The sequence below is a fragment of the Centruroides sculpturatus genome, unplaced genomic scaffold (genome assembly GCF_000671375.1).
Source record: "Centruroides sculpturatus isolate CEXI.00-Female unplaced genomic scaffold, Cexi_2.0 scaffold265, whole genome shotgun sequence".
NCBI classification, from domain to species: Eukaryota; Metazoa; Arthropoda; class Arachnida; order Scorpiones; family Buthidae; genus Centruroides; species Centruroides sculpturatus.
This window is the reverse complement of record NW_019384449.1, coordinates 104,788-129,284: the sequence shown is the minus strand read 5'-3', so window position 1 is coordinate 129,284 and position 24,497 is coordinate 104,788. Positions and strand designations below refer to the sequence as shown.

The window sequence follows — 24,497 nt, the reverse complement described above, 5'->3', positions numbered from 1 at the left end:
TAACTATTATTATTTTAATTCATATTGAATACATATTAATTTTGATTATAATGTTGATTACATAAAAATTGTTATTTTTTTCAGAACTAGTATTTTTCAATGATAAATTGGATAATTGTCAGAAAGAGGCAGTCAGATTTTCTCTTTCACAAAAAGAAATAGCAATTATACATGGACCACCCGGAACTGGTAAAACTACTACTCTTGTAGAAATTATATTACAGTTTATCAAAAATGGATTAAAAGTAAGTTATTATTCTGATTACAAAATATATTTAACTTAAGGCATAAATTCTACAAGAATTTTTAATGTATAAATAATAATATATATTCCAATATAGTTGAAAATCTGGATAATTCAGTGTTTCATAAAAACTATAAAAACTAACCTAATTTTAACACGTAAAACAATACAAACTGCTGTCAATATTAGAATTCTTCTAAAGTAATGACAAATACAAGATTTAAAATAAGTGATTGTTCAGTTGTCACAGGCAACCAAAATGTACTTCTGAAGTGATCAGGCAGTCAAATCACATTATTATTATTTCTAACACTGTTTCATGCTTTGTATAGTACATATTTTATCTTATTAAATACTAATAAGTATTTTTTTAGTAAGTAGTAATAAAACCAGAACAACTAAGTTGTTTGAGATACCAAACTTTGTTATGCTGATATCCAATTATTACATCCAATATGGCCACTGTTGCATATGAGAGAAAGTAGATGAGAAAATACAGAGATTAAGCATTGATTGGTAACAGGAGGAAACTTTTTATGAAGTAATAGTCATCTGTATGAATTGTAAAACATCGTTAAATAAGTCTTTAAAACAATTATGATTATATTGCCATTGCATTTAAATTATAAATTTGATTGAAATTGAAATAAAATATTTTCTATAATATCCAGTCGGCTGTTCATCGCGATAATCTGAAACAACACCATTGTTGCGTGACATTTTCTGGTTTTTATAGTAATTTTTAAATTTGCAATATTTCACTTAAAAATTGTTGTAGATCTGATCTGTTTTTTGCCTTTTATCATTCACATATCGCACTTTACGATTGTTAACTTCAAAATATTAAAAATATTCCAAAAAATTTTTAAAAATTTATAAAATTGGGAAATTAAAAAAATTAAAAAAAGAAATTTTTTAATAAACATCTGATTAATCTGTTATATATGTTAGATAGATAGGTCTATATACACACATATAAAAAAAACTGCAGCTTTCTAAACCGATGTAGAGAAATAATACGACCTATAGATTATAACGCCGATCGGCGTGTGAGGGGGGTGGTGGTTATTCTAAATTTAGGTCAATACACTTTTTGGTATTGATGAAGTATATTTGATTCTATTTATGTTATTTACACTATTGTACTAACAGTGGTATATATCAAGCGATTATTACTTTAATATATTAACGATTATACGTGTATTTTTTACGTATTACGAAAGTTACGTGATAACCGGAAGTACTTTGTTTTTTAAAAGATTTATAATTAGATGGTTTAAAAAACATGCTTATTTGTTAAATAGGATAAATATTTATAAAAATTTACTAAACTGAAGCTAAAAATAGACGAGAATAATGATTTATAATTGTTTGTTTACGTTTGTAGCTAACAATGTAGCTCCGATAAAAATAACTTTTTCCCAGAAAGTTCCCACCCCACAAACCCAAGTAAACGCTTATTCGTTAAAAGATAGTCATTTAACTATAATATACCAATTAGAGGTCAACAGACGTGCAAACAAGAATTTTATTGTCCAATGAACGAAAGAAGGGTCTCCCATAGACTTAACATAGAAAGGAGAAGTTTTGTGGGTAAATTTAAAAATAAGGCGTGGTAACAAATATCTTATTCGTTGAAACAGACTTAGTCTATGTAGATAAATGCCAATCAGTGCTTAAATCGCCACCAACTAGCTAATTACGAAAAAAAATTGACACTTACTCCAATTGGAGTACTGCACAAAATTTTAACTAAAACCGGTTACTCCAATTGGAGTACCGCGCAACCGACTGGATATGTTACTAAACTGAAAATGTACTTTAAGACTAATGTTTTGTGGTATTAAATTAATTTGGTTTTCAGTTTTATACAAAGCAAAATGCTGTATATAAGGAAAGGTCCTATTTTGCTAGAATTGACAAATTTTTTTTAATAGATAAGTTTTTGTTTTATTCACACTTTGAATTGAAAAAGTTTTACTGTATTTTAAATAATACACACCATGCCAGGAAACACATAATGACAAACACAGAACCAATAACTGGTGTGAAGAAAACAAAAAACTATCTCAAGATAAACATTTTCTAACTCCTTTTGAGTTCTTCAGGTGCTGTAACAGTTACCAGATGGAATGTCCTTCAGAGCATAAAAGCTTTTTTGAAAGAAATGTATTTTAAATATAGAAAAATCTTAGATTTTTAAATAACAGTTTTGCATTAATAATTCATAGGTGCTCATGGCTGATTAATGAATTAAAGAATTTTCATTAATCAGCCATCTATATTTTCATTTTATTTATATATAGTCATTTTGATGTCATTATTGATTAAATAAAATTATTATTTACATGTAATAAATAAGTAACATCCACTTAGTCATCATTTTTATATTCTTATTGAAAAGAATTTTAGTATGTGATTCTTGATGTGAGTTTTAATACTGTAACCAATTGTAGTTTTTATATATTTTTATCACAAAAATTTTTTTGCTTGACTTTGTGAATATAATTTTATTTTATTGCAGTAGGTTTATTTACAATAGTACAACTTAAAATTTATATACTTTGTTTAATGTCTTCAAAATTTGCTAAAAAATTTTTTTTAATAAATGCCTTGTCGGTTGCAAATTTTTATTTAACAATGTAAAGATCTGAAGTAACCCCAATAAATAGTTGTGAGGTGTGCAAGCAAAAAAAGCTTTATTTTATATGTAAGCATGGTAGTTTTTTGAATTATTTGATAGTTTGAAAAGAAAATGTTTTGCAATTTGGACAACTTGTTTCAATACAGGACGATCAGAAGTATAGAGCTGAGTGGCCTCTATACTAAGAAATATTCTTAATTTCTACCTGCCAAACAGTTTTAATAAAACTAAAAATTTGTTATATTTGCTTAAATTATTAAAGAATGATATACAAATATATTTAAGTATGAAGAATGCATTCTAATGTAAATTCTTACAAATGGAATATTGCTTTTGCCCCTTTAGTTGATGTAACCTTTATTTGATTTTGAATTACTTTTAAAAATTCTAAATAATAAAACTGTTTTTAAGGTTTAATTTATATCTGAAATATTTAATTTTTATTCAAATAACATTTTTAACTTTCTAGTCTAAAAAAACTATAAAGAAGCTATATTTTTTTTAAGAATAAGAAATGTTATTGGAATAGTAAATTTTTTACTTTAAAATAGAAGGGATAGTACTGTTATATAATTATTAGTTATTATTTCTAATTCTTTTAAAATTTATACATATGTTTCAGTTTAATAAAATTAATGCATGCATAATTTAATATTGAAATATATTAATAATAATTTTATGAAAATAAAATGTGAACAAAATGTTTTTATTTTAGGTACTTGTTTGTGCACCTTCCAATATTGCAGTAGATAATCTTGTGGAAAAATTAGCAGTTCATAAAGCAAAAATTGTTAGATTAGGTCATCCAGCTCGTCTTCTGTTTGACATACAACAATATTCTTTGGATGCTATATTATCAAGATCTGAAGAAAATGAAATAGTCAATGACTTGAGAAATGAAATAGATATGCTAAGAGTATAGATTTGTTTCATTGATTATAACTTTATATTAAGATAGGTATTAATATAGATTTATTTTAAACATAATTACAGAGAAGAAATAAACAAAGTAAAAGTAAAATACAACAAGAAATAGCTGGAAAAGAAGTAAGATCTTTACAAAAAGAGTTACGTGAAAGGGAAAAGGTTGCTGTTCAAAGAATATTAAAGAGAGCTGATGTAATTTTATCGACTTTAACTTCTGCATCTGATGATGGACCTTTAAAGCATATTCCACCAGAGCATTTTGATGTAGTTGTTATTGACGAATGTTCACAGGTATATTTTTAAAATTTTATTATTAGCTACATATTAAAATGTTCATTTTGATAGAATTGTTACAATTGACATTTCTATATTGACTTTTCTATACTGATTAAAATTTTGTAAAAATATGTTAATTTTTATAGATATCTTTATAAATTGGAACATGAAAAAATGTCATTTTAATATTAGTGTAATACTGGTATTTTAAATAAGAAATAAAACTAAAAATGTTTTTCTGTGGTTTCCTAAAGTAAACAAAATTTAAAAAATGGGAAGAATTGTAAATAATTAAATTTTTTAGCATGTAAAAGTGAAGTAACAATTACTTAAAAAGTGAAGATTTTCATCTGTGATTTTCTAAAACAGAATAACTTTAAAACCATTTTTTTTTTGCTTAAAATTGTTTTTCTTCTGTTATTAATATAGAACTTGAACAAAGCAAAAAATTATTTTGTTTAGCTTGGTTAAATTTATTTTGTTCTGTTTGAATGATTTTTAACTGAAGAGGCTTTAGTAAAAGAGGCAAAAGATTTTTACATATTGAGTTTATTTTATAATCCTGCTTTTGTTTATATCCTATATTCATTTTCAGTTTCAAACAAGAGCCAATATTAGGCAAGTATCTGAAATTTACTAACATTATTCAAACATCATATATTAGCAAATATTTATGTATGACTAAATATGCTACATATATAATTTTTATGAATCTGTTCTTTCAAGTGAACATAATGAAATTAATATAGTAATAAATGGAACTGAAAATCATAAAAACCAATTTTGAAAATAATTTAGGATTGTAATTACTAATTGGTGTTCAGAAAAATAAATATTTCAAATTGATTTCAATTCAAATTTGATTTAAAAATATTAGTTAATTCATTAATCTAATTTCAACTTTTAATACAGTGTAATGTCATCAAATTTTACCATTGGCAAACAGCTCTTTGTTACTATTTAAATTAAGATTATAAGTATTTCTTTGTTCACAAAAGTATAAATTTTATACATTGTGATTATTCAGTAAACAATCAGAATATTGAGTAACAACTAATATATTACATAAAAAACAGCTTAAACAATGTAGCTATTTGCATAAACAACATAACCCAGGATTATCTTCATTTGAAGCATTAAAGGACAGACATAAAAAATAATTATTCGATTATCCAAAAGGACCACCAGAGGGTTTCAAGCTGTTAAATGTTATGGCTACAAGTCACAATAGATATTATGAAAAATTTTATCAATGCTTTATAAGATTTAGTTATATCTTNGAGGAGAACACTCTCTCTTTACGCTCAGCGGGCTTCCCAAGTGCCTGAGACAACCGTGTATCAGTCTCTTGCCCTTCTCTCCTCCTCTCTCGTTCGGCCCGCAATTTAAGGGATTTTGGAACGGGGACTTCCGACCAATCACAACCCTTTTTTTTGCCCAAACAGCTTACACTCGGGTCCGCCGTCATCCGACGAGAGTGAAGCTTACACAAACATCCGCCACTTGTTTACGTTCATTTGTTTACCATATGGCAACTGTACTACCATCTGACTGCAGGTGGGTCCAATTAACAAAGCCGGCACTTCCTTTGTTTACCCTTGTTTACAAGTCAATACTTTACAAGTGGTATTACCCGACCGCACGTGGGTCCAATTGACAAGGTCGCGCCTCTTTTGTCCCACTCTGCTAAGAGGTCACTACTTTACAATAGACTTTAAACTCTTGATTTTATTCAAACAAAATGTAAAGTAAACTTCTAACTGTGAGATTTTAGTCTGTTATCTGTAATATGTTAAATTTCATAACTATTATAATTAAATCATACATCTATGGTACTTGCTAGTACTTTTGATACCTTACAGCTACCATCCACAGGCAGAAAAGAAATTGAATACAATTAATTTTTGAACATTTGGTTATTTTAATGGATGTTTTCAAGTTATCAAGCACATGTGGATAGAATACAGAATGAAATGAAATTAAAATGTTTTCAAAAATTATAGAAGTGCATTGTAATTCCGGTTGTACTTTCCAAATAGTGTCTTTTTATTATTATACTTTTCCTTTAACGATAGAATTGTGTTGATCATCTAACTAACACCTTACAGGATAAAATTTAACATGACTTCTGGTTTGTATCAGAAGTTCTTATGTAGTTAATTGGGGCCTCCTGCCTCTATTTGGTCTCATCTTTCATCAATCTGACTTGATTCTCGAGATTAAGGAAAGACAGGCAGATGACAATGGGAATTTATATGTTTATGATTTTTTTGAAATTGCAGCACATTAGCTTAAATTTATTTATTTTTTAATGTGTAGAATTATTTAGAATTTTTATGAGTACAACTTACATTTATGTATTTATCTAATAAATTTTTCTGTATTGTAAAGGCTATTGAAGCTGCTTGTTGGATTCCATTATTAAATGCTCCAAAATGTGTATTAGCTGGAGATCATCAACAACTTCCACCAACAATTGTTTCAGAAAGGTAAAATTGATTTTTCTTCTATTTAACAGATTTTTAAGTAATATGTATTATGTATTAAGTAATATTTTTAAGTATGATTCTGCATAAATTTTTTATCTAGCTCTTTTGCTATTTAATTTATTTTTGATCTCTCTTTCCTGTGGGCACTAAGCTCTATTTTTCTGTACTCATCATGAGTTTGGTGAGGGACAGAGCCTGACATATCAGGAAGAGACTGTTCATGAAAAATTCCTTGGGAGTTATTTGCCTTGATTCTATCCTGATTATCTAGAGCTGTATGCTGATGTCTTTACCATCTCTATCTTGTATTTTGTAATATTATTTTAAGTGAGATTTATCTTATTTTAATTTGAAAGGCCAAATTTAGAGAGTAACACAGATGATAATTCATAAAACTATTTCCTAGAACAGTTATCTGATTAACTTCAAAATTAAACTAGTAACAATAGAATGTTTTAAATATCTTTTAAAATTTAATTTTACTATTAATAGAACAAACATGTAGATAAATATATAGTGGTATCTTGTATTTCAAATGCTCTAGAGTTCAAATGCAAAATTCAACAAAAGTTTACCTTGGTGTTTGAATGATGCTTTGAAGTGTGAACTGTGCACACAGTGAAAAAGTATGCTTGAAGCATAAACTCAATCTGTTGTGTGTCCATGCCACCTCTTGCTCTTGCATTATGCTTGTATGTTTTTGGTGCTCTTTTTGCTTTATTTTTAGTGTTTGGTTATATCATGTGTTATTTGTCGATTTTTAATAATTTATTTCTGCAATTTTTCTTTGTCAGCAGCATTTGGGTGCCTCCTACATTTTATATGCTTTAGTTCAAAATCTTCCTGATGGAACTTCTTAAAGTACATTTGACATGTTCAAAGTTTAGGAGCATATTCCTCGTACACATTACAATTTTTTTTTTACTGTTTGTACAGCATTATATCCTTTTTGAAACTTATAAAACAATATGTCCATAATATGCTTTTTATCTGAAGTCATTACAACTTAATAAGCCAACAACTACTGGACCATATTGGGCTATTATATCATGATTATTTTAAATTACAGTAGGGCATCGTTTATCTGAATCAATTGGTGACTGGGGTTGTTCGGATAACTGATTTTTTGGATAACCGATTATGTACGAAAAAATATATTAACCTATCCCGTGTTGAAATTTTCTCCATTGCGTGTCGCTTTGTGTTGGATTTTCGTCGATGTTAAGCCTAACGTAAACTTTTTAAAATAATAATCGTGGCTATTGTATCATTAAAAATGATTTCTTTATGTTTTACAAACGANTCGCTTCGCGTTGGATTTTCGTCGATGTTAAGCCTAACGTAAACTTTTTAAAATAATAATCGTGGCTATTGTATCATTAAAAATGATTTCTTTATGTTTTACAAACGAAATAAATACATTGAAAAATGTAAAAACAAATAATTATACTTTAGGCCGACTGGAATTCTTTCGGATAACCGACTTTCGGATAAATGATGCTCTACTGTAATAACTAAATAATTTGTCACTAGATTTCTAAATTATTTAATTAAATTATAATTATTAAATTTAATAAAAGATAGCATGTAACGCCTCCCTCTAGTGATAAATCATTTAGTAATTAATTTAAAATAATCATGATATAATAGCTTGATATGGTTCAATAGTTGTTGGCTTATTGCATATATACATTGGGTTTGTAGATGGTGGTTTATAGAAGTGAAGATCTTATTGCCGTTCCTTCCCAACTCCGTCTAGAGTGAAGAGGGTTTCTTGTGTATCACGACTCGATGTAGTGAATCTGGTTCGTTGGAAAGCACACCTCCACACTCAAATTGAATATATTTACAGTTTATTTACAGTTGTAGAAAGTACAAGTTAGAAACATAGCATATGTACAGGATAACCATGCGTGGTGAATTCACGTGCCAGGTTGGCGTCTGGGAACTAATAACCTTTGGAGAGACCTCAGTCGGCTTGAGGAGTCGGCTCAACTGCACGGTCGGTCCGGTCTCGGCACTAACCCGTCTCTGAGAAGATTCACAGAGGAGAACACTCTCTCTTTACGCTCAGCGGGCTTCCCAAGTGCCTGAGACAACCGTGTATCAGTCTCTTGCCCTTCTCTCCTCCTCTCTCGTTCGGCCCGCAATTTAAGGGATTTTGGAACGGGGACTTCCGACCAATCACAACCCTTTTTTTTGCCCAAACAGCTTACACTCGGGTCCGCCGTCATCCGACGAGAGTGAAGCTTACACAAACATCCGCCACTTGTTTACGTTCATTTGTTTACCATATGGCAACTGTACTACCATCTGACTGCAGGTGGGTCCAATTAACAAAGCCGGCACTTCCTTTGTTTACCCTTGTTTACAAGTCAATACTTTACAAGTGGTATTACCCGACCGCACGTGGGTCCAATTGACAAGGTCGCGCCTCTTTTGTCCCACTCTGCTAAGAGGTCACTACTTTACAATAGACTTTAAACTCTTGATTTTATTCAAACAAAATGTAAAGTAAACTTCTAACTGTGAGATTTTAGTCTGTTATCTGTAATATGTTAAATTTCATAACTATTATAATTAAATCATACATCTATGTTAAGATGCCAAGTCCACAGTGTGAACCAATAAATCCAATTTTTATTTTATTATGCAGTACTTACATATTTTATTTATGATTTTTGTGTTTTAATTTATTATTAGGGTATTTAATTGTATTATTTTTTCCTTAAATTATGTGTATTTGCTGTTTTAAGTTTGTTGAAATAGGTATTGTTTAGGGTCTGGAAATGGATTAATTTACTTTCCTTTATTTCTAATGGTAAAAATTGATTCAGAATTTGAACAACCTTCTGGAATGAATTAAATTTGAAGTATAGTACAAAGCATCACTGTATTATATAATCACATAAATAAATAAACTATAATTGCATCATATTAATAATTGAATATGTCTTTATAATCTATATTATATGTGTGAGCCCGAGGGTTTTGAGGGCGTAAATTTTTGAGTTTAACACATTTTTACATTAGAGGATAAAAAAAAAATTATTGCGAGTTATAACGGAAATAGATTGGGTGTCAAATCTTACACATCAACAAGGTAGGAAGGAAGAAAAGCAATTCATCATCCATTTGTTAGTCAGTCAATGTGCACATGCTAATTAGTCATCATAATGAGTTAATGACCAGTTGGCTCAGTGCCAACGACGATCGTATAAAAACAATCGTCACAGGAAGCTCAGGGAAATCGTCCCCTCAGTGTGACCGTCTCTCTGCGCGATCATTCAGGAAGGTCTGAGTACAGGTGTCTCCCATCCAGGTCCTGTCTGAGGAGAAACTGGTAGAAGACATAAGCCTGTGACAGCCAGCCAGCCAGCTTCTAGAATGATCGTTGCATACTGTCATCCAACATGATATTAAGGTATATTTGAGTGCAGTAACCTTTGTAAACTCTCTCACTCTAGAAGTTAGACATGTGGCATAGTTACTAGTTAGATCGCCATTATAGATAGATTTGTGTGTTATCCATATCTAAGCATTAAATCAGTAGCTTCCTTATGTACACTCCTGTAAATTAACTTTAGTTATACAATAAACTCCTTTGTTGTTGAAACCTGTTGACTTACCGACACACTCCCCACTCGTTTTGCCTTCCTAGCCATTCAAACGAATCCAAGATCGGACTTTACCAGCCCATGCAGATTAAGTGGTTAGTACGAGATTAACCCCTGACCCACTGCTTATCTCACATATGTAATATATATTGTATTATAATAATAAATCTTAAATATTAATTTTATAAGAGAATAATTTTTATAAAATTCAGTTACCAGTTGTGAAGTATTAGAATCAAATTTTATTAAGTTTTTTGTCATTGTATTATATATTTGTAACCATACTAATGACATTTGTACCTGTTTACATGCTTTCCTAGCTGCCTGTCTGCATATTCTGACTTTCATGCTTATGTTTACTTAACAATAGTGTGAGTTATCAAAATTTACCCAGAATAAAAGTTGTTTAGATTTTCATGTACAGTACTTTCCAATGGTACAATTTTTGTCTACCATTGAACTTTGGCAAGAAATCCCCTTTAGGACCTTGTAACCCAGAATCTCCAAAACATACTTGCTAACTTTTGGATATGTAACTTGCATCTTGTTTGACCATTATTTGTCTGATCTTCCTATCATAACTTGGAAATGATCTTTAGTCATTTCCAAGTTATGAGACTGGTTCACTTTATTTGTAACATTCCTGTATACATACCGTATTTACTCTCATATAAGATGAGGTGTGACTTTAAAGATCAAAATAAAGAAAATCAGATTTATTTAAATGAAAGAAAATCAGATTTATTTAAATGAAATAAAATTAGAATTGTATTATCACAAATAAAATATCAAATGCATGTAAATGCACACATTTGTCCCACAAAAATTACTGGAATTTTAAACTTTAAAGAAAAATCTTGTAAAATCAACATAATTTGTTCATGTAAAGCTGGACAAAACTTTTTTGCCAATTCTTAACAGTTGAATCCACTCTCCGTGGATTACACTTATGAGTTTTTCTGAATAATCATCTGTTCTTACATGGGAATGGATTAAAACTCATATTGGGCCTCCCATGTGATTTAGAAATTCAATTCAAAAGCTTTGCTTTTCGGAGTGCTATTCATCTTTACTACTGACAATACACAAGAACAATTGAAATGACCCAGATAAAATCTTTTGTTTTTAAATACCAGAGTGTGAGCATCCAGTGAAAAATGCAAATACATGGTTTACAAAAATTATTGAAAAAATCACAAAAAATCCTTCGCTTGTGCATATAGGACGACCAAGGTTTTTGAAGTAGTGAAAAATGAATAAAAACCTCGTCTTATTCAGATACCATATTTACTCGCATATGTGTGTCTGTCTGCTATAATTAATGAGAACTGTCTATGGTGCCAAAAAGGGATCTAAGATGTAACTTTTCATGAAGAATCTAATGGTGCAATTTAAAATTACTTGAATGGTACATTTGCTTAGTTATTAACTAACATGTACTGTACCACATATATGATCAGTGAGATGGTCCATTTTCACTCCAACATAGGTACACCTCACTGTTCATAGCCTTAGGGACATTGGAAATGAAGAAAGTAGTAATTTCTTCCGTAAAATAGTAATCAAAATTGTGATTTGGTATTTTTATCATCATCACATTACCTAAAAATGGGAAAATTAAGTAATTATTTCAGAGGTTTATTAATGAGTTAATTTAATTTGACCATGTTATATAAAATCACATGTGTTATTTTTTTAGCTTTTTCTGTCAAATTAGTCATCTTATAGACTTCTATTTTATTGCCATTTTAGTTTTGTTTTATATCTCATAGAAATTATTTATATTAAATTTTAATTAAATTAGTTTTGATTGTTATAATAAAGAAACTTCACACCTTTCTCACACTTTCCAACAGTAATAAACAAGCATAAGTAAATATTTTTAGCTACATTCAGGGGCCTGCATCAGATTAAGCTTATATGAAATCGAGTGTCTACAGCAAGTTCAACGTTTGCAGATTTTCTTTGATATCATTATTTTTGAATTTAATATCTAGTATATTTATGTAAATATTAATACAGTTTTAATGAAATAAACAAATAAATACAAACAAACATATTAAAAAGGTCTAATAAATGAAAATATTCACTTATGTTAATATTATTGGCTAAACTTAATGCTGTTGTAATGAACCATTAGCTCTGTTAATGGTTTATCCTAAACTTTTTACACTCTTTTCAGGCTGGCAACATCATCATCTTTTTGATCTTGATAACTTACGAACTTTGTTAAATATCTATTTTAAATTACAAAGTACTAAACCTTTCAGATTGACATGTGATTTTGACAGTATAGACTATGTATGCTGGTACACACTTGCAATCTCTGGTGTTTTATTCAATAGTTATTTAAAATTCAAGAATATTTTTATTAACAAAATTATTTTATTCTCACTGATGTATAAAGTATAATACATAATAAATTTAACATTTTTAATATCTCTCTTACAAATAATATGGTCAAAGCAAAGCACTTGATAACACAAATAATTACGTGACAAAATGTAAAAGATTTTTTTTTAAGTATAAACATTACAAATACATATGAAGCTTTAGATTTTTTATGAAATCTGTATCTTACATAATTAATATGTATATTATCATATAATGCAAAAGATTATAATACATCATATGATAGTACTACAGGTTATATGAACGATTAAAAATTATTTAAATCATTAATAATTTGATCAAGTTGAAATATTATGTGTAGAAAAGTATAAGAATTTAAATATAAGGTGTAATTTGAGACTTCATTTGCTGAATTTGATCAATGGGAATAAGTGATTTTGTTTGCTTCTAACTAAATAGTTTGATAAGACAAACAAAAATGCATTTTTTCTAATAAATTCCATTTTTAATAAATTATTCTGTAAAAACTTGCTTGATAAAAAAAAAATATGAAAATAATAGAAATCAAAGCAGCTTTTTAAAAAAGTAATCAGAAAGGATAAAAATGATTTTGTCATGATCAAGAATTATTTTCTAGTTATTTCTTACGATAATATTTTGTTTACGAAAATACTTTGTTTTAATTAAATTATTCATATTAAACCTAAGTAATTTTATTATATTTCATATTTAAATAAACATCTCTTGGTTTATTCTTTAATTCTAATTATCTTTTCTATAAATACTTAAATAAATAAATCTTTCAAAAATTAAAAAAGTTTATTTTTAATATTTAAAACAAATAGAGCTGCCAAAGAGGGATTATCAGTGTCATTAATGGAAAGACTTGTTAATTTGTATGGAGAAACAATTACAAGAATGCTGTTTATTCAGTACAGAATGCATGAAGATATAATGGCTTGGCCTTCTTCAAAGATGTATGAAAATAAACTCATTGCCCATTCTTCAGTGGCTCAACATTTATTAAAGTAAGATAAATTTAAAAATTAATTATCATTAATTAATGAAAATATAGACTGACAAAAATTTAGGGATATGAATGGAATTGAGGTGACAGAAGAAACATCAACACCTTTACTTTTAATTGATACAGCTGGTTGTCAATTGTATGAATTAGAATTAGAAGAGGAGGAATCAAAGGGAAATGAAGGTATTTGTTTTCTAAATATAATTATAAAGATAACTTAGTGAAAGCAGAGTATGAATTAACTTTATTTTCCTACTAACTGCTGTCAGTAATGCTGGATGACAATGTTTAGAAATGCTTAAGATGCTTACCTGGAAAGTTTCTCTCTGAACTATAGAAATCAAGTGAAGAGTTGTTTAATGGTGTTCTTCTAATGTTTCATGCATGTTTTAAAGTGATTTGAAATATTGTTACAATACATGTAGACATTTGCAGATTTTTCCCACTACAGTGGTACTTCTGTCATGATCTTTGTGCCATATTCCGTCTAAATAGTTTTACAATAGTATCTCATTTTAATAAGCCAAGTAATTATATCCAGGAATGTAACCAGAAATTTCTGAGTGAGGGTTATCTGCATTGCTGATAGCTTACATAGATTTAGACTACTGTAAAAACATATGCTATCTACCTAATAGCACAACACAGTATTGTGCAAGGAACTGCCATATCAGTATGACAGCTCCTTGCATTTCATATGCACACATGACAATATTCAATGAAAAAGAAAAGGCTGAACAAGAACAAGTATTAAACTTTATTATGCTTTACCTTGTGGCTATTCATGTAGCCTAGTATTTTAGTCTGATGTGTCTGTTCTCTGTTTAATCCAGCAGTCAAGTGCTTGGGACATTTTTATGCTGTCTACTTTTAAAGTTGTTGATTCAGTAAATGTCTCTTCAATCCGAAAAAAATTCTTTTCGGTAGACTACCTCACAAAGACGGTGAAATTTTAAAAGATAATATGCTTTTAATGGAAAAGAAACCTTGTAACAAGCAGTACATTTTTATGATGTAACAAGATACATGTTCTTAAAGTAATTTAATTAGAAAGAAACCAGTAGCAAGCAGACCTTTTGTACGATACAAGATAAAAAACCCTGTGAATAATTGCATACGCTGGTAAAAATATTGTATACGGAACTAAAAGTACCATATAAGTGTGGGAAAAAAATTAAAAACTCATGGAAACTCTTAAAAGCACTGAGGAGGAGCTAGAAAATTAACCTAGCTCGAAATGCATCTGTAAAAAGCAATAAAAGGAATTATAACCTATAATATAGTGATGGACAGCACGCTAATCATTTATTACAAAAAACTTTTGCGATATAAGCGTTAAATTTTGAATACAAAATTTTTAAAAATTTTGTATTCAAAAAAGGTTCTTATGCAGTATCTTCTAATGACCTGAAGAAGACGAAAGTGTGTATCGTCGAAAGCGTTCGTCAATTTAGTGACATACGTGGTTAATTTAACGCTTATATCGCAAAAGTTTTTTGTAATTATAACCTATATTGGCTGTGAGGTAATCTACCGAAAAGAATTTTTTTTCTGTTTGAAGAGACATTTACTGAATCAACAATACAAACAGCTAAACTATCGGAAAATTTTAAAGTTGTGTTGAGTGACAGTAGGGGTTGACAGAGTGAGGGGAAGAAGAGTGTTAGTGTAGGAAATTGTACCCCTTGGGGCCAAAGTGGCTACATCTCTGATACCACTCTAGAAATTTTACAAATTGTACACTGTCTCCTACCAATTTAGCAAGTTCTATGTAAGGAATTTGGCCCAACAAACGGCCTTGATGGGAGGCAGAGCTACTCACTTTTCTCGTGATCTATCAGGATGACGTGAGAGTGATTTGTACATATGGGAGTCATGATGCTGGATACTCACATGGACACCAGAGTCACAAAATTAATCACGTTTAATAAGACAAACATGCTTAAATGATACAGTGTCATCTGTTTGAAAGGTAGCTCACAAAGAAGAAGAGTACACAAAAGAGTTTGTTCCGATGGTATAGATAGATTCAGAGGTTGGAGAGTTGCCCAAGGGTGGAGATGATGGCAGGAAGTTGAATCCTGATCGTCCCCGTGGCAGGTGTTTGATGTCTCAGAGCCCACTGGTTTTCGCAATGGTGTAATGACCAGAAGCACAAACAATCTTGTCCAATTACTTGCCATGTCCTTGAGATTTTGGGATTTTATACCATCTTTCCCCGAAATCCCACTTTTTGGTTGGTCTGAAATGGTGGTCCTCAATCTGTTGTCAGGGACACGATTTGGGCCACAAGGTTGTTGAACACCCCCATCCAGATTGCTTACCCCTGGGTTGGGTCATACTCTTTCCTGACTGACTGTCCTGTAAATTTTTGCCAATGTGTTTTTCTATATCTCGGAGAAGACACAGCTGGGTTCATACGATTCCAGCTACCACCTCCTCCAAAGGAGCACTTGCATCTTCCGCTTTGAACTCTGTGTAAGGTGACCACCAAAATTTCCCTGGCTGTCGATCTCCTGCTCTCCTTCACAATCTATGACTGGATATGTGTCAATTAGATCTCGGGATGTGACAATTAAATTGTATCACACCCCTTTCCCTCACAGTCCCAGTTCTGTTTACGAAAATACGTCATCGGTTTATTTGCTCTAGTTTGACAGCCGGTCTCATGTCAAAGGGTGAGGTATTGTGTCAATTCTGTTCTGCCTGTTTTTGCGATATAAGCGTTAAATTAACCACGTATGTCACTAAATTGACGAACGCTTTCGACGATACACACTTTCGTCTTCTTCAGGTCATTAGAAGATACTGCATAAGAACCTTTTTTGAATACAAAATTTTTAAAAAACATTCCAATCCTAACTAACATTTTGGAATACCAGCAACGGTAGAATACAAAAAGATATTTAAATAAAAAGCATGCGCTTATACTGCGCATGCGCTAGACGCCTCTATATTGTGGATTTAATTGTGATGTTTTATATAACTGTACAAGCTGATCCACAAAGGGGGCAAATCCAGTGTGGGGGTGTTGCAGGGCCTTAATGCGTTGGTGATGAGGGCTTCAAAGACCGTCTCGCAACCACTTATCCCACTATTACTTTCACTTGGGAAAAAGAAAAGGAAAATGAAATTGCGTTCTTGGACTTAAAAATTAATAAATCCCGAAATAGCACTACATACTCCGTGTTCCACAAATTCAGTGGTGTACCTCCTCTAATCCCAGCTACGGCATATCAACCGCAACATTACGTCAATGCGGCAATTTCACCTTTAATAAGAAGGGCCTTCCTCTTATCATCCAACCAGGCGACTATTGACACCGAACTTAATATTATCTACCAAGCGATAAATGAGGCAGGTTACAGCAAAGCCAAATTTAATTACATCTTAAATAAGGTAAAAACATCACTCTTTCCCGCCACCACACTACACCGTCCGAAGGAGTCCACAAGAGTCCTGCCCGCGATACCATTTTCTGGCCGTGTCACCCTCCGTATTTGTCGTATTTTTAGGCGACATGATTTGTTTCTGCCGATCTCTCCGCGGCCGAATCTTAGGAGGTTGCTGTCCAACGACAGGGATCCTTTATCCACCATTGAAAAATCGGGGGTTTATTCAGTCCCATTAGAGAATGATTTAGGCGGTCGCACCCATTATATTGGTGCGACAACCAGAATGTTAGCTAACCGTATTTTAGAGCATCAACATTCCATCAGGGACGGCAAAAATGACACAGAACTCGCCAGAATGGTACTACAACACAAGCATACTCCTCTGTGGAATGATGTGGTCATACTAAAACATTGTGACAACAAAAATCTCGTATACATCTGGGAAGCCCTCATCACCAACGCATTAAGGCCCTGCAACACCCCCACACTGGATTTGCCCCCTTTGTGGATCAGCTTGTACAGTTATATAAAACATCGCAATTAAATCCACAATATAGAGGCGTCTAGCGCATGCGCAGTATAAGCGCGTGCTTTTTATTTAAATATCTTTTTGTATTCTACCGTTGCTGGTATTCCAAAATGTTAGTTAGGATTGGAATGTTTTTTAAAAATTTTGTATTCTGCCTGTTTTATTTCCTGAATGAACTGATCCTGGTAATACAAATTTTTATCAAGTATTTAATATTGATGGCTTTGCTTTTTATACAGCATTATATAGAGCAAAAATAAAAACACTTAAAATTTTTTTAATTTCAGAAAATCAGTTTATAAGAGAGTTTGAAAGTAGGATTTATAGTTTCCGTTTCAATTACTTTTTCATTCATCTGCAAGAACAAATAACTTATATGATTAGTATGTTTATATTGCATCACATTAATTAAACCAAAGGTCATCAAACTTTCACAGTGGGTGAGATAACCGATAGAATGATGAGTGTGGGCCGCATAGCCATTTTGTTCAATACAGTATACTGAATACACATAAAATAAAGACAACCAACATATTTATACACAAACATGATTGCTGCAGCAGACTCATAATCGCTTTTCCTACACAAAAAGCAGTCTGATATCCAAAGTTACAAAAAGTCGCCAAATTTTTTATTTCAATGATTTCCTTAAAAATTATATTACTGTCAGAAGCAAAAATCAGATTGGACTACTTTAATTTTTCTATGTATTAAGTATATCTACAATCTATGATATTTCTATATAAATAATTATATTTTAGCTCATTTGTGGCACAGTGTGGTGGCAGGCTGGATGAACTGACCTTTGAGACCGAATCTGGCTGCAGACATTGTTTTCATTGTTTAATTCAGGGTCACCAAACTATTACCTTTGTAATTTTGATGGTGCAGTTTTGATTCTGATCAAGAAATTTAATAGTTATGAGAATTTGAAAAATATTTCTAAAATTTGCAATAACTTTTTCCTTTGAGAAAATTTGTGTTTTTATTTTTTATTGATGTAAATTATACCATGTTTATGTATTTGTTTTTCTGTTATTTTCCAGTTTAGAGTGGTAAAGCTATAATTCTAATATAGTGCAAAATTGAAAAATTCTTCTGCACTTCCATCACTTATTGAAATCATTTGAAATTGATTTTTAATTTCATTTTAATCTATTCCAAATATTTTTTGTGCCTTTGATAAGTGATTGAAGTACAGAAAATATTTCAAATCAATTATTTCAAAAATTCATTTTAACTACTATTCATCAGGAAAATTATTAAACATACTACCATTACAAGATTAACAAAATAGAATAGAAATATTGAAAAATCACATCCAACATAATAGCAGTGAGTTCCCCACAAAAAAAAAAAGGTCAAAGATAGTGTTGTAACATATTGAGAAAAGAGAGACTGTCATAAAAGTATTGTGAGGATTTTGAAAATTCATGGAATAGGTTTTTGCAGTGTTTCAGTCATTTTGAGAAATTGGTGGGCTTAATCATAAGGCTATTGTGGGTACAGGCTAGAATGCCACCTTTTCTGATATAATAAAAGTCCTAATGTCAGAAACATTCATGCTTATGAAATATTATATGTAAGTGTTCTAAATTTAGTATCACTTTTTAAATATGAAAATGATGCATTTTACTAAATAGTACAGTTAACATACTGATATATAGTATAATTTAAAAATGACAATATTGAAGACTAAATACAAAAAACTATTTTTTGAAATCTTCTGAACATTCGTTCACAATCATTAGTGGAATTGACTTTTCTTTTTAGGATCTTCTCTGCTTATACGTGTTCAAATTGTTTAAAACTTACCATGAAATCAGTTATTTGTAAAATAAAGATTAAAAACTGTTCTGGTGATTGTAAACACACACATTTTTAAAGTCTCATGAATATCTTTTGTATTTAGTCTTCAATAATATAATTTTTAAATAAAAAATCCAGGAAGAAATATATCTTTATTTTACAATCATACATTTTATATTAATTAAAAATTATATTCTACGTTCTTGAAACCGTGTCAGTGATTATTTTTGTTGTTTTGAACACCATATAGTGTAAATACAAAAAACTCGAGGCAACCTTCATTTTAAATTTATTCAATTTTTAGTTGACATGCATATTGGCATATGTTTACATAATAAGTACATCAGATAATAATTTAGATAAATCTGACCAATTAGATTATTTAAAATGTCTACATAAATAAAATTACTGTAAATATTACAAAATTTGGAATTATTTGCTGTTTTGTGAAATATACTGTTTACACCAATTTTTAAATCTGGCCCTGAATATTTGGATTATTTTCAGGAATGCATTAGATTCTGATAATGAGTTATGGCTGTAGTTTATCAAGTCATTGATTATATTCCTGCTGTCTAAATAGTTTTGATCAGATCTGTGTCACTTCCTTCCTTAGATCTCTCTTTAGTGCATACTTTTTAATTAAAGAATAAAATTGATAACAAAATTAAGAGAAACAAAAATGGAAATCTTTACAATATATCATTTTTAGAACTAGATGTTTTTTTGTATAAGCAGCAAAAAATTATTTTAATTAATAGAATTAATTGGAAATAAATTATTATTAAATATTTAGTGTAGTTGAAGTTTCTAAACAATTAACTGTATTTCACATCGATAGTACTAGCAAGTACTTTCGATAGCTTACAACCACCATCTTCAGGCGAAAAATAAATCAAATACAGTTAATTTTCGAAGATTCAGTTTTCAAACAGACTTTTCAAATTATGCAACGCATGTGGATAGAATATAGGACAAATTGAAATATTTTTGAAAAATTATAGAAGTATGTTGTATTTGATGTCATATTTTCAAAAACCCTTTAAAAAGCAATTTAGTAAGCCAAATATGGTTGTGAAATACATTCAAATACAAAATTACAGATTAAATTGTTTGAATAAAGTTACCCACAGTTGTGGGATTCCTAAAGTTGATGTATTGCATGGTGTTACTGCAGAAATATAGAGGTTCTCCTATATAAATACCTGTCTTCGATCATTGCACTGCTTAAGTATTTTAGTGTGTGCCCAAAGTAGTAGATAACCTGGTCTAGTACTCTTTTAGATAATTCAGTTGCTGGTCTGTTGTTTTTAATATCTTCTTGATGTTCCAGGGTATGAGTAGCATTCTAGTATCTTTGTTCTATATTCTATCCACGTGCCTTGCATAATTTGAAAAGTCTGTTCGAAAACCGAATCTTTGAAAATTAATCATATTTGAGATAATAAATATCAAAATTAATTGTTATTTCACATCAGATCTAAATTAAAATAATAATTTTAAAAAGTACTTTTCATAACTATTAAAAATTCGATAATTTCTGTTTCTGAGTAATATATTTCTTATGAAAGACATTAATCTTTTAAATATAATTAAGTTCATTGCATGGGGCAGACAAGATAAAAAAACGTACCCTATGAACCGATGACTGGTGTGAGATGAAAAAAACAAAAACTAATGTGTAATAAATCAACATTCAGATTACTAATAATCTCAAAAGAGAAAGAATATTAAACAAATTGAAGAAGGTAAATGTATATATTTTTTTTTTTTTAGGTGAAGCAGATTTAGTAACTATTCATGTTGAAAAACTAATAAAAAGTGGAATTAAACCTGAAGACATAGCAGTAATTACACCATATAACTTGCAGGTATTTGTTTCTAATATGGATCATGCTGTCTGATAGCATTAATTTTTTTATATATTAAATTTGTTTTATTTCTTTCTTTAAGCTATTAATTGTTATTAAAAATATAGGACAAAAACAAATTATAATTTAACATAGTTAATGTAATAAATAATTGAAATTCTTAGTTGTGCTTTATTTTATCATAAAGATATTTTTATTGATCAGAAGTAATTTAACAACTTGTATAGAAGATTTTAATTTATTGAAATAAAATATAATTTATTATTTTAAGATTAACTAGGTAAAGCTTGTATTAATAGAAATTTAGAAAATGGAATGTTTTAACAGAAATATGAGACATATTCAGAATGTAAAGATATAAGACTAGTAGAGATTCAAGGAAAATTATTTTATCAGTTTGCTGCACGGCCAATGTTTGTTAGAGTCAAAGTCAAGTGACTTCCATCACACTGCAGACATAAGGATGATGCAATTTGAGTGTGTTTAAAATGGCCCTGTCAATTTGTAATCCCAGCATTTACATGAAAGGAGAAATGCCAGTGAAATTTGTCAGCAGCTTGTTTCTGTTTATGGTGAAGACTTGAACAGGTAAAATGTGACAAATTGATATCCTATTGCATGATAACACCCATCTGCACATGACAGTTGTCAGACATTTGAGGGGGAAGTTTTGGAACATCCAAAGCACAGCCTGCTTTCATATCAAGCATATCATTCTAAAGTTAAAGGAACATCTCTCTGGAAAAAAGTTTGATGATGGCAATGAGGTTTGAGATGTAATGACATATGAGAACAGGTGGTAGTTATTTAACTATGATGTTGGCTTCAAGAAACTCATTATTCCTTTAGAACAGATAGATGTACACTTATTTTTTAAAATATTCATCACGAATCTTAACTTATTTCCAGGCTCATCAAATGGACTAATCTAACAGTAAAATTCTGTAGAAATATTTTCAGGACTTTGTATCTTTATTTTGTGAATATGCCACATAATTTGAAACATAGTAAATTCAAAAACATGATTATTAAAATGGTGTATGTTGAAGATATAATAAAAAATATACTAATATTAAAATTTTATACATTTAAAACTTTTAGATTTATAAAATGTCTAAAATTAGCAAATGTATCTTTTAAATTATACATTAAATTATCTGTTTTAAATTAAATATAAAAAAACTTATATTTAGGTAGATCTTCTCAGACTAAGATTGACTTCCAAACATCCTACACTTGAAATTAAATCAGTAGATGGTTTTCAAGGAAGAGAAAAGGAAGCTGTAGTTTTATCTTTTGTAAGATCAAATACTAAAGGTAATGTAATATGTGATTTATGATATGTAATTAATATTTTGCTTAAAAGAAAGTTTTGTGTATGCAATTAAACTTTTATATTTCTGCTTGATATAATACAACTGTTTTTTATATGTTAATTGTTTAAAAGAAATTACAGTAGAGAGTCGTCTATCCGAATCAATTGGGGACTGAGGTCATTTGGATAACTGATTATGTACGAAAAAATATATTAATTTATCCCATGTTGAAATTTTTCTCCGTTATGTGTTGCTTCGTGTTGAATTTTCATCAATGTTAAGCCTAACATAAACTTTTTAAAATAATAATTGTGGCTATTGTATCATTAAAAATTATTTCTTGTTTTTTTACAAACAAAATAAATATATTGAAAAATATAAAAAACCAAAAAAAATATACTTTAGAAGTTGATCTAGTATCAAAAATGTTCGATTCAGCACTACACAAAAGTGCCAATGCTGCCAGCTAAAACACACACCAACAAAAAAAATATTGGAGTAGCCCAAGATATAGCCAAAGATTGCAGTGCTACAGCATTAGCGAAAATTAAAATTTGCAACTGGAATGCTTTCAGTTAACCGGCTTTCAGATAACTCTTCAGATTTTGCTCTAATAGAAATGAATTTTTGGACGGGATAGGTAAAATAATCAGGCTACAGAAAATAAAAAATAAAATAATACAAACAGAGGAATAGAAAAGATTGGAGTGATATAGACATGTCAAAGGAATGGGAAAGGACTATAAAAGGGGATTGGAGGAACAGAAATAAATGGAAATGGTTAAAAATGTTTGTTTGGTTGGTTCTTGATTTGAGTAGAGGATAATCATGTCAGCATCTTAAGAAAAAGAAAAGTTTAATTACATATAATGTCTGTAACTCTCAACACCATTCTTGTATTTCTAAGAAACATTTATTAATAACACAAACATATTCAGCATATTTTATAAGTGTTTCACTATAAGTTTTCACTATAGCTTCAATTTGATAATGTTGGAAAGTTGAATGTTACACTGTAGGTGATTATTCAATTTTTAAGATATAGAACAGTAATTAAGTAACATCACTTATCTTAAAAATTTAATGTTACTCTGTAGGTGATTATTTAACTTTCCAACATTATCAAATTGAAGCTAGAATGTGAACCTGACACAAGCTTATGAAATATGCTGAAAACGTTTGTGTTATTAATAAATGTGTTTGCTGGAAATGCAAGGATGGTGTTGAGAGTTACAGGTTAATCGTAGTTCCAGCTTTGTTCATCATTTTTACAGGTAATAATTTTTAATGAAATAAAAGAAACATATAGCAATAAAGTATAGGAATTTGGATAATTTAAGCTATTTTTTATGTTAATTAAATTAATTATAATGTGTTATTTGCTTTATATAAACAAATCTCTACGCATTTTTTTAAACATCCATATTGGAATAAAGCCTATTATAATATTATATTCACAGTAATGGAGTTTTAATGAATGAACAAGATAAAAGAGATTGTAACTGAAAAACATACTAAATAACATGATTGAATTAAATAATAAATTTTTTTACTTGATGCTAATGTCTTTTCTCTGCATAAATTCTGTCTTCTTCCAACATTTCATAAACCTGCAAAATTTGAAAACTCTTCAGGAAGAAAATTCTATCAAAAATTAATAATTTCTTGGAAAGCTATGTACTGAGAAATGCATTAAGATTAGAAATAAATAGATTTAGTTTATTCCCATACTTCATAAAAAGGGTAATCAAATTCTTGATAAAAATAGTTGATAATTTAATGTCATAGCTGTTAAAAATGTTTCAGAATATTCAGACAAAGCCAGAAAATATAAATAATTGGGTTTACCATATGCATCTAATATTATAAATAAAGTAGGTTTTTCTGTAAGGCTGTTTATAGAAAGAAGTGAGTTAAGAGGTTTGCTGTCTTAGTTAATACTTTTCTACTTTAATGATGTTTCATTGGTTAAAGTCAGAATATCATTATTCATACTCAGTT

At 29.7% G+C, this 24,497-nt stretch overlaps 1 protein-coding gene across 2 annotated transcripts in view; it reads left to right on the top strand.

The window, feature by feature from the left end:
- LOC111620513 (DNA-binding protein SMUBP-2-like) overlaps positions 1-24,497 on the top strand; it is a 55,349-nt gene that overhangs the window by 11,438 nt on the left and 19,414 nt on the right. For both annotated transcript variants that reach the window (XM_023362440.1, XM_023362441.1), the window contains 8 exons: positions 85-245; positions 3,604-3,804; positions 3,882-4,106; positions 6,483-6,580; positions 13,395-13,577; positions 13,641-13,759; positions 21,086-21,180; positions 22,374-22,497. In XM_023362440.1, coding sequence (XP_023218208.1) covers positions 85-245; positions 3,604-3,804; positions 3,882-4,106; positions 6,483-6,580; positions 13,395-13,577; positions 13,641-13,759; positions 21,086-21,180; positions 22,374-22,497 — 1,206 coding nt within the window. The remainder of the gene's footprint in view (positions 1-84; positions 246-3,603; positions 3,805-3,881; positions 4,107-6,482; positions 6,581-13,394; positions 13,578-13,640; positions 13,760-21,085; positions 21,181-22,373; positions 22,498-24,497) is intronic.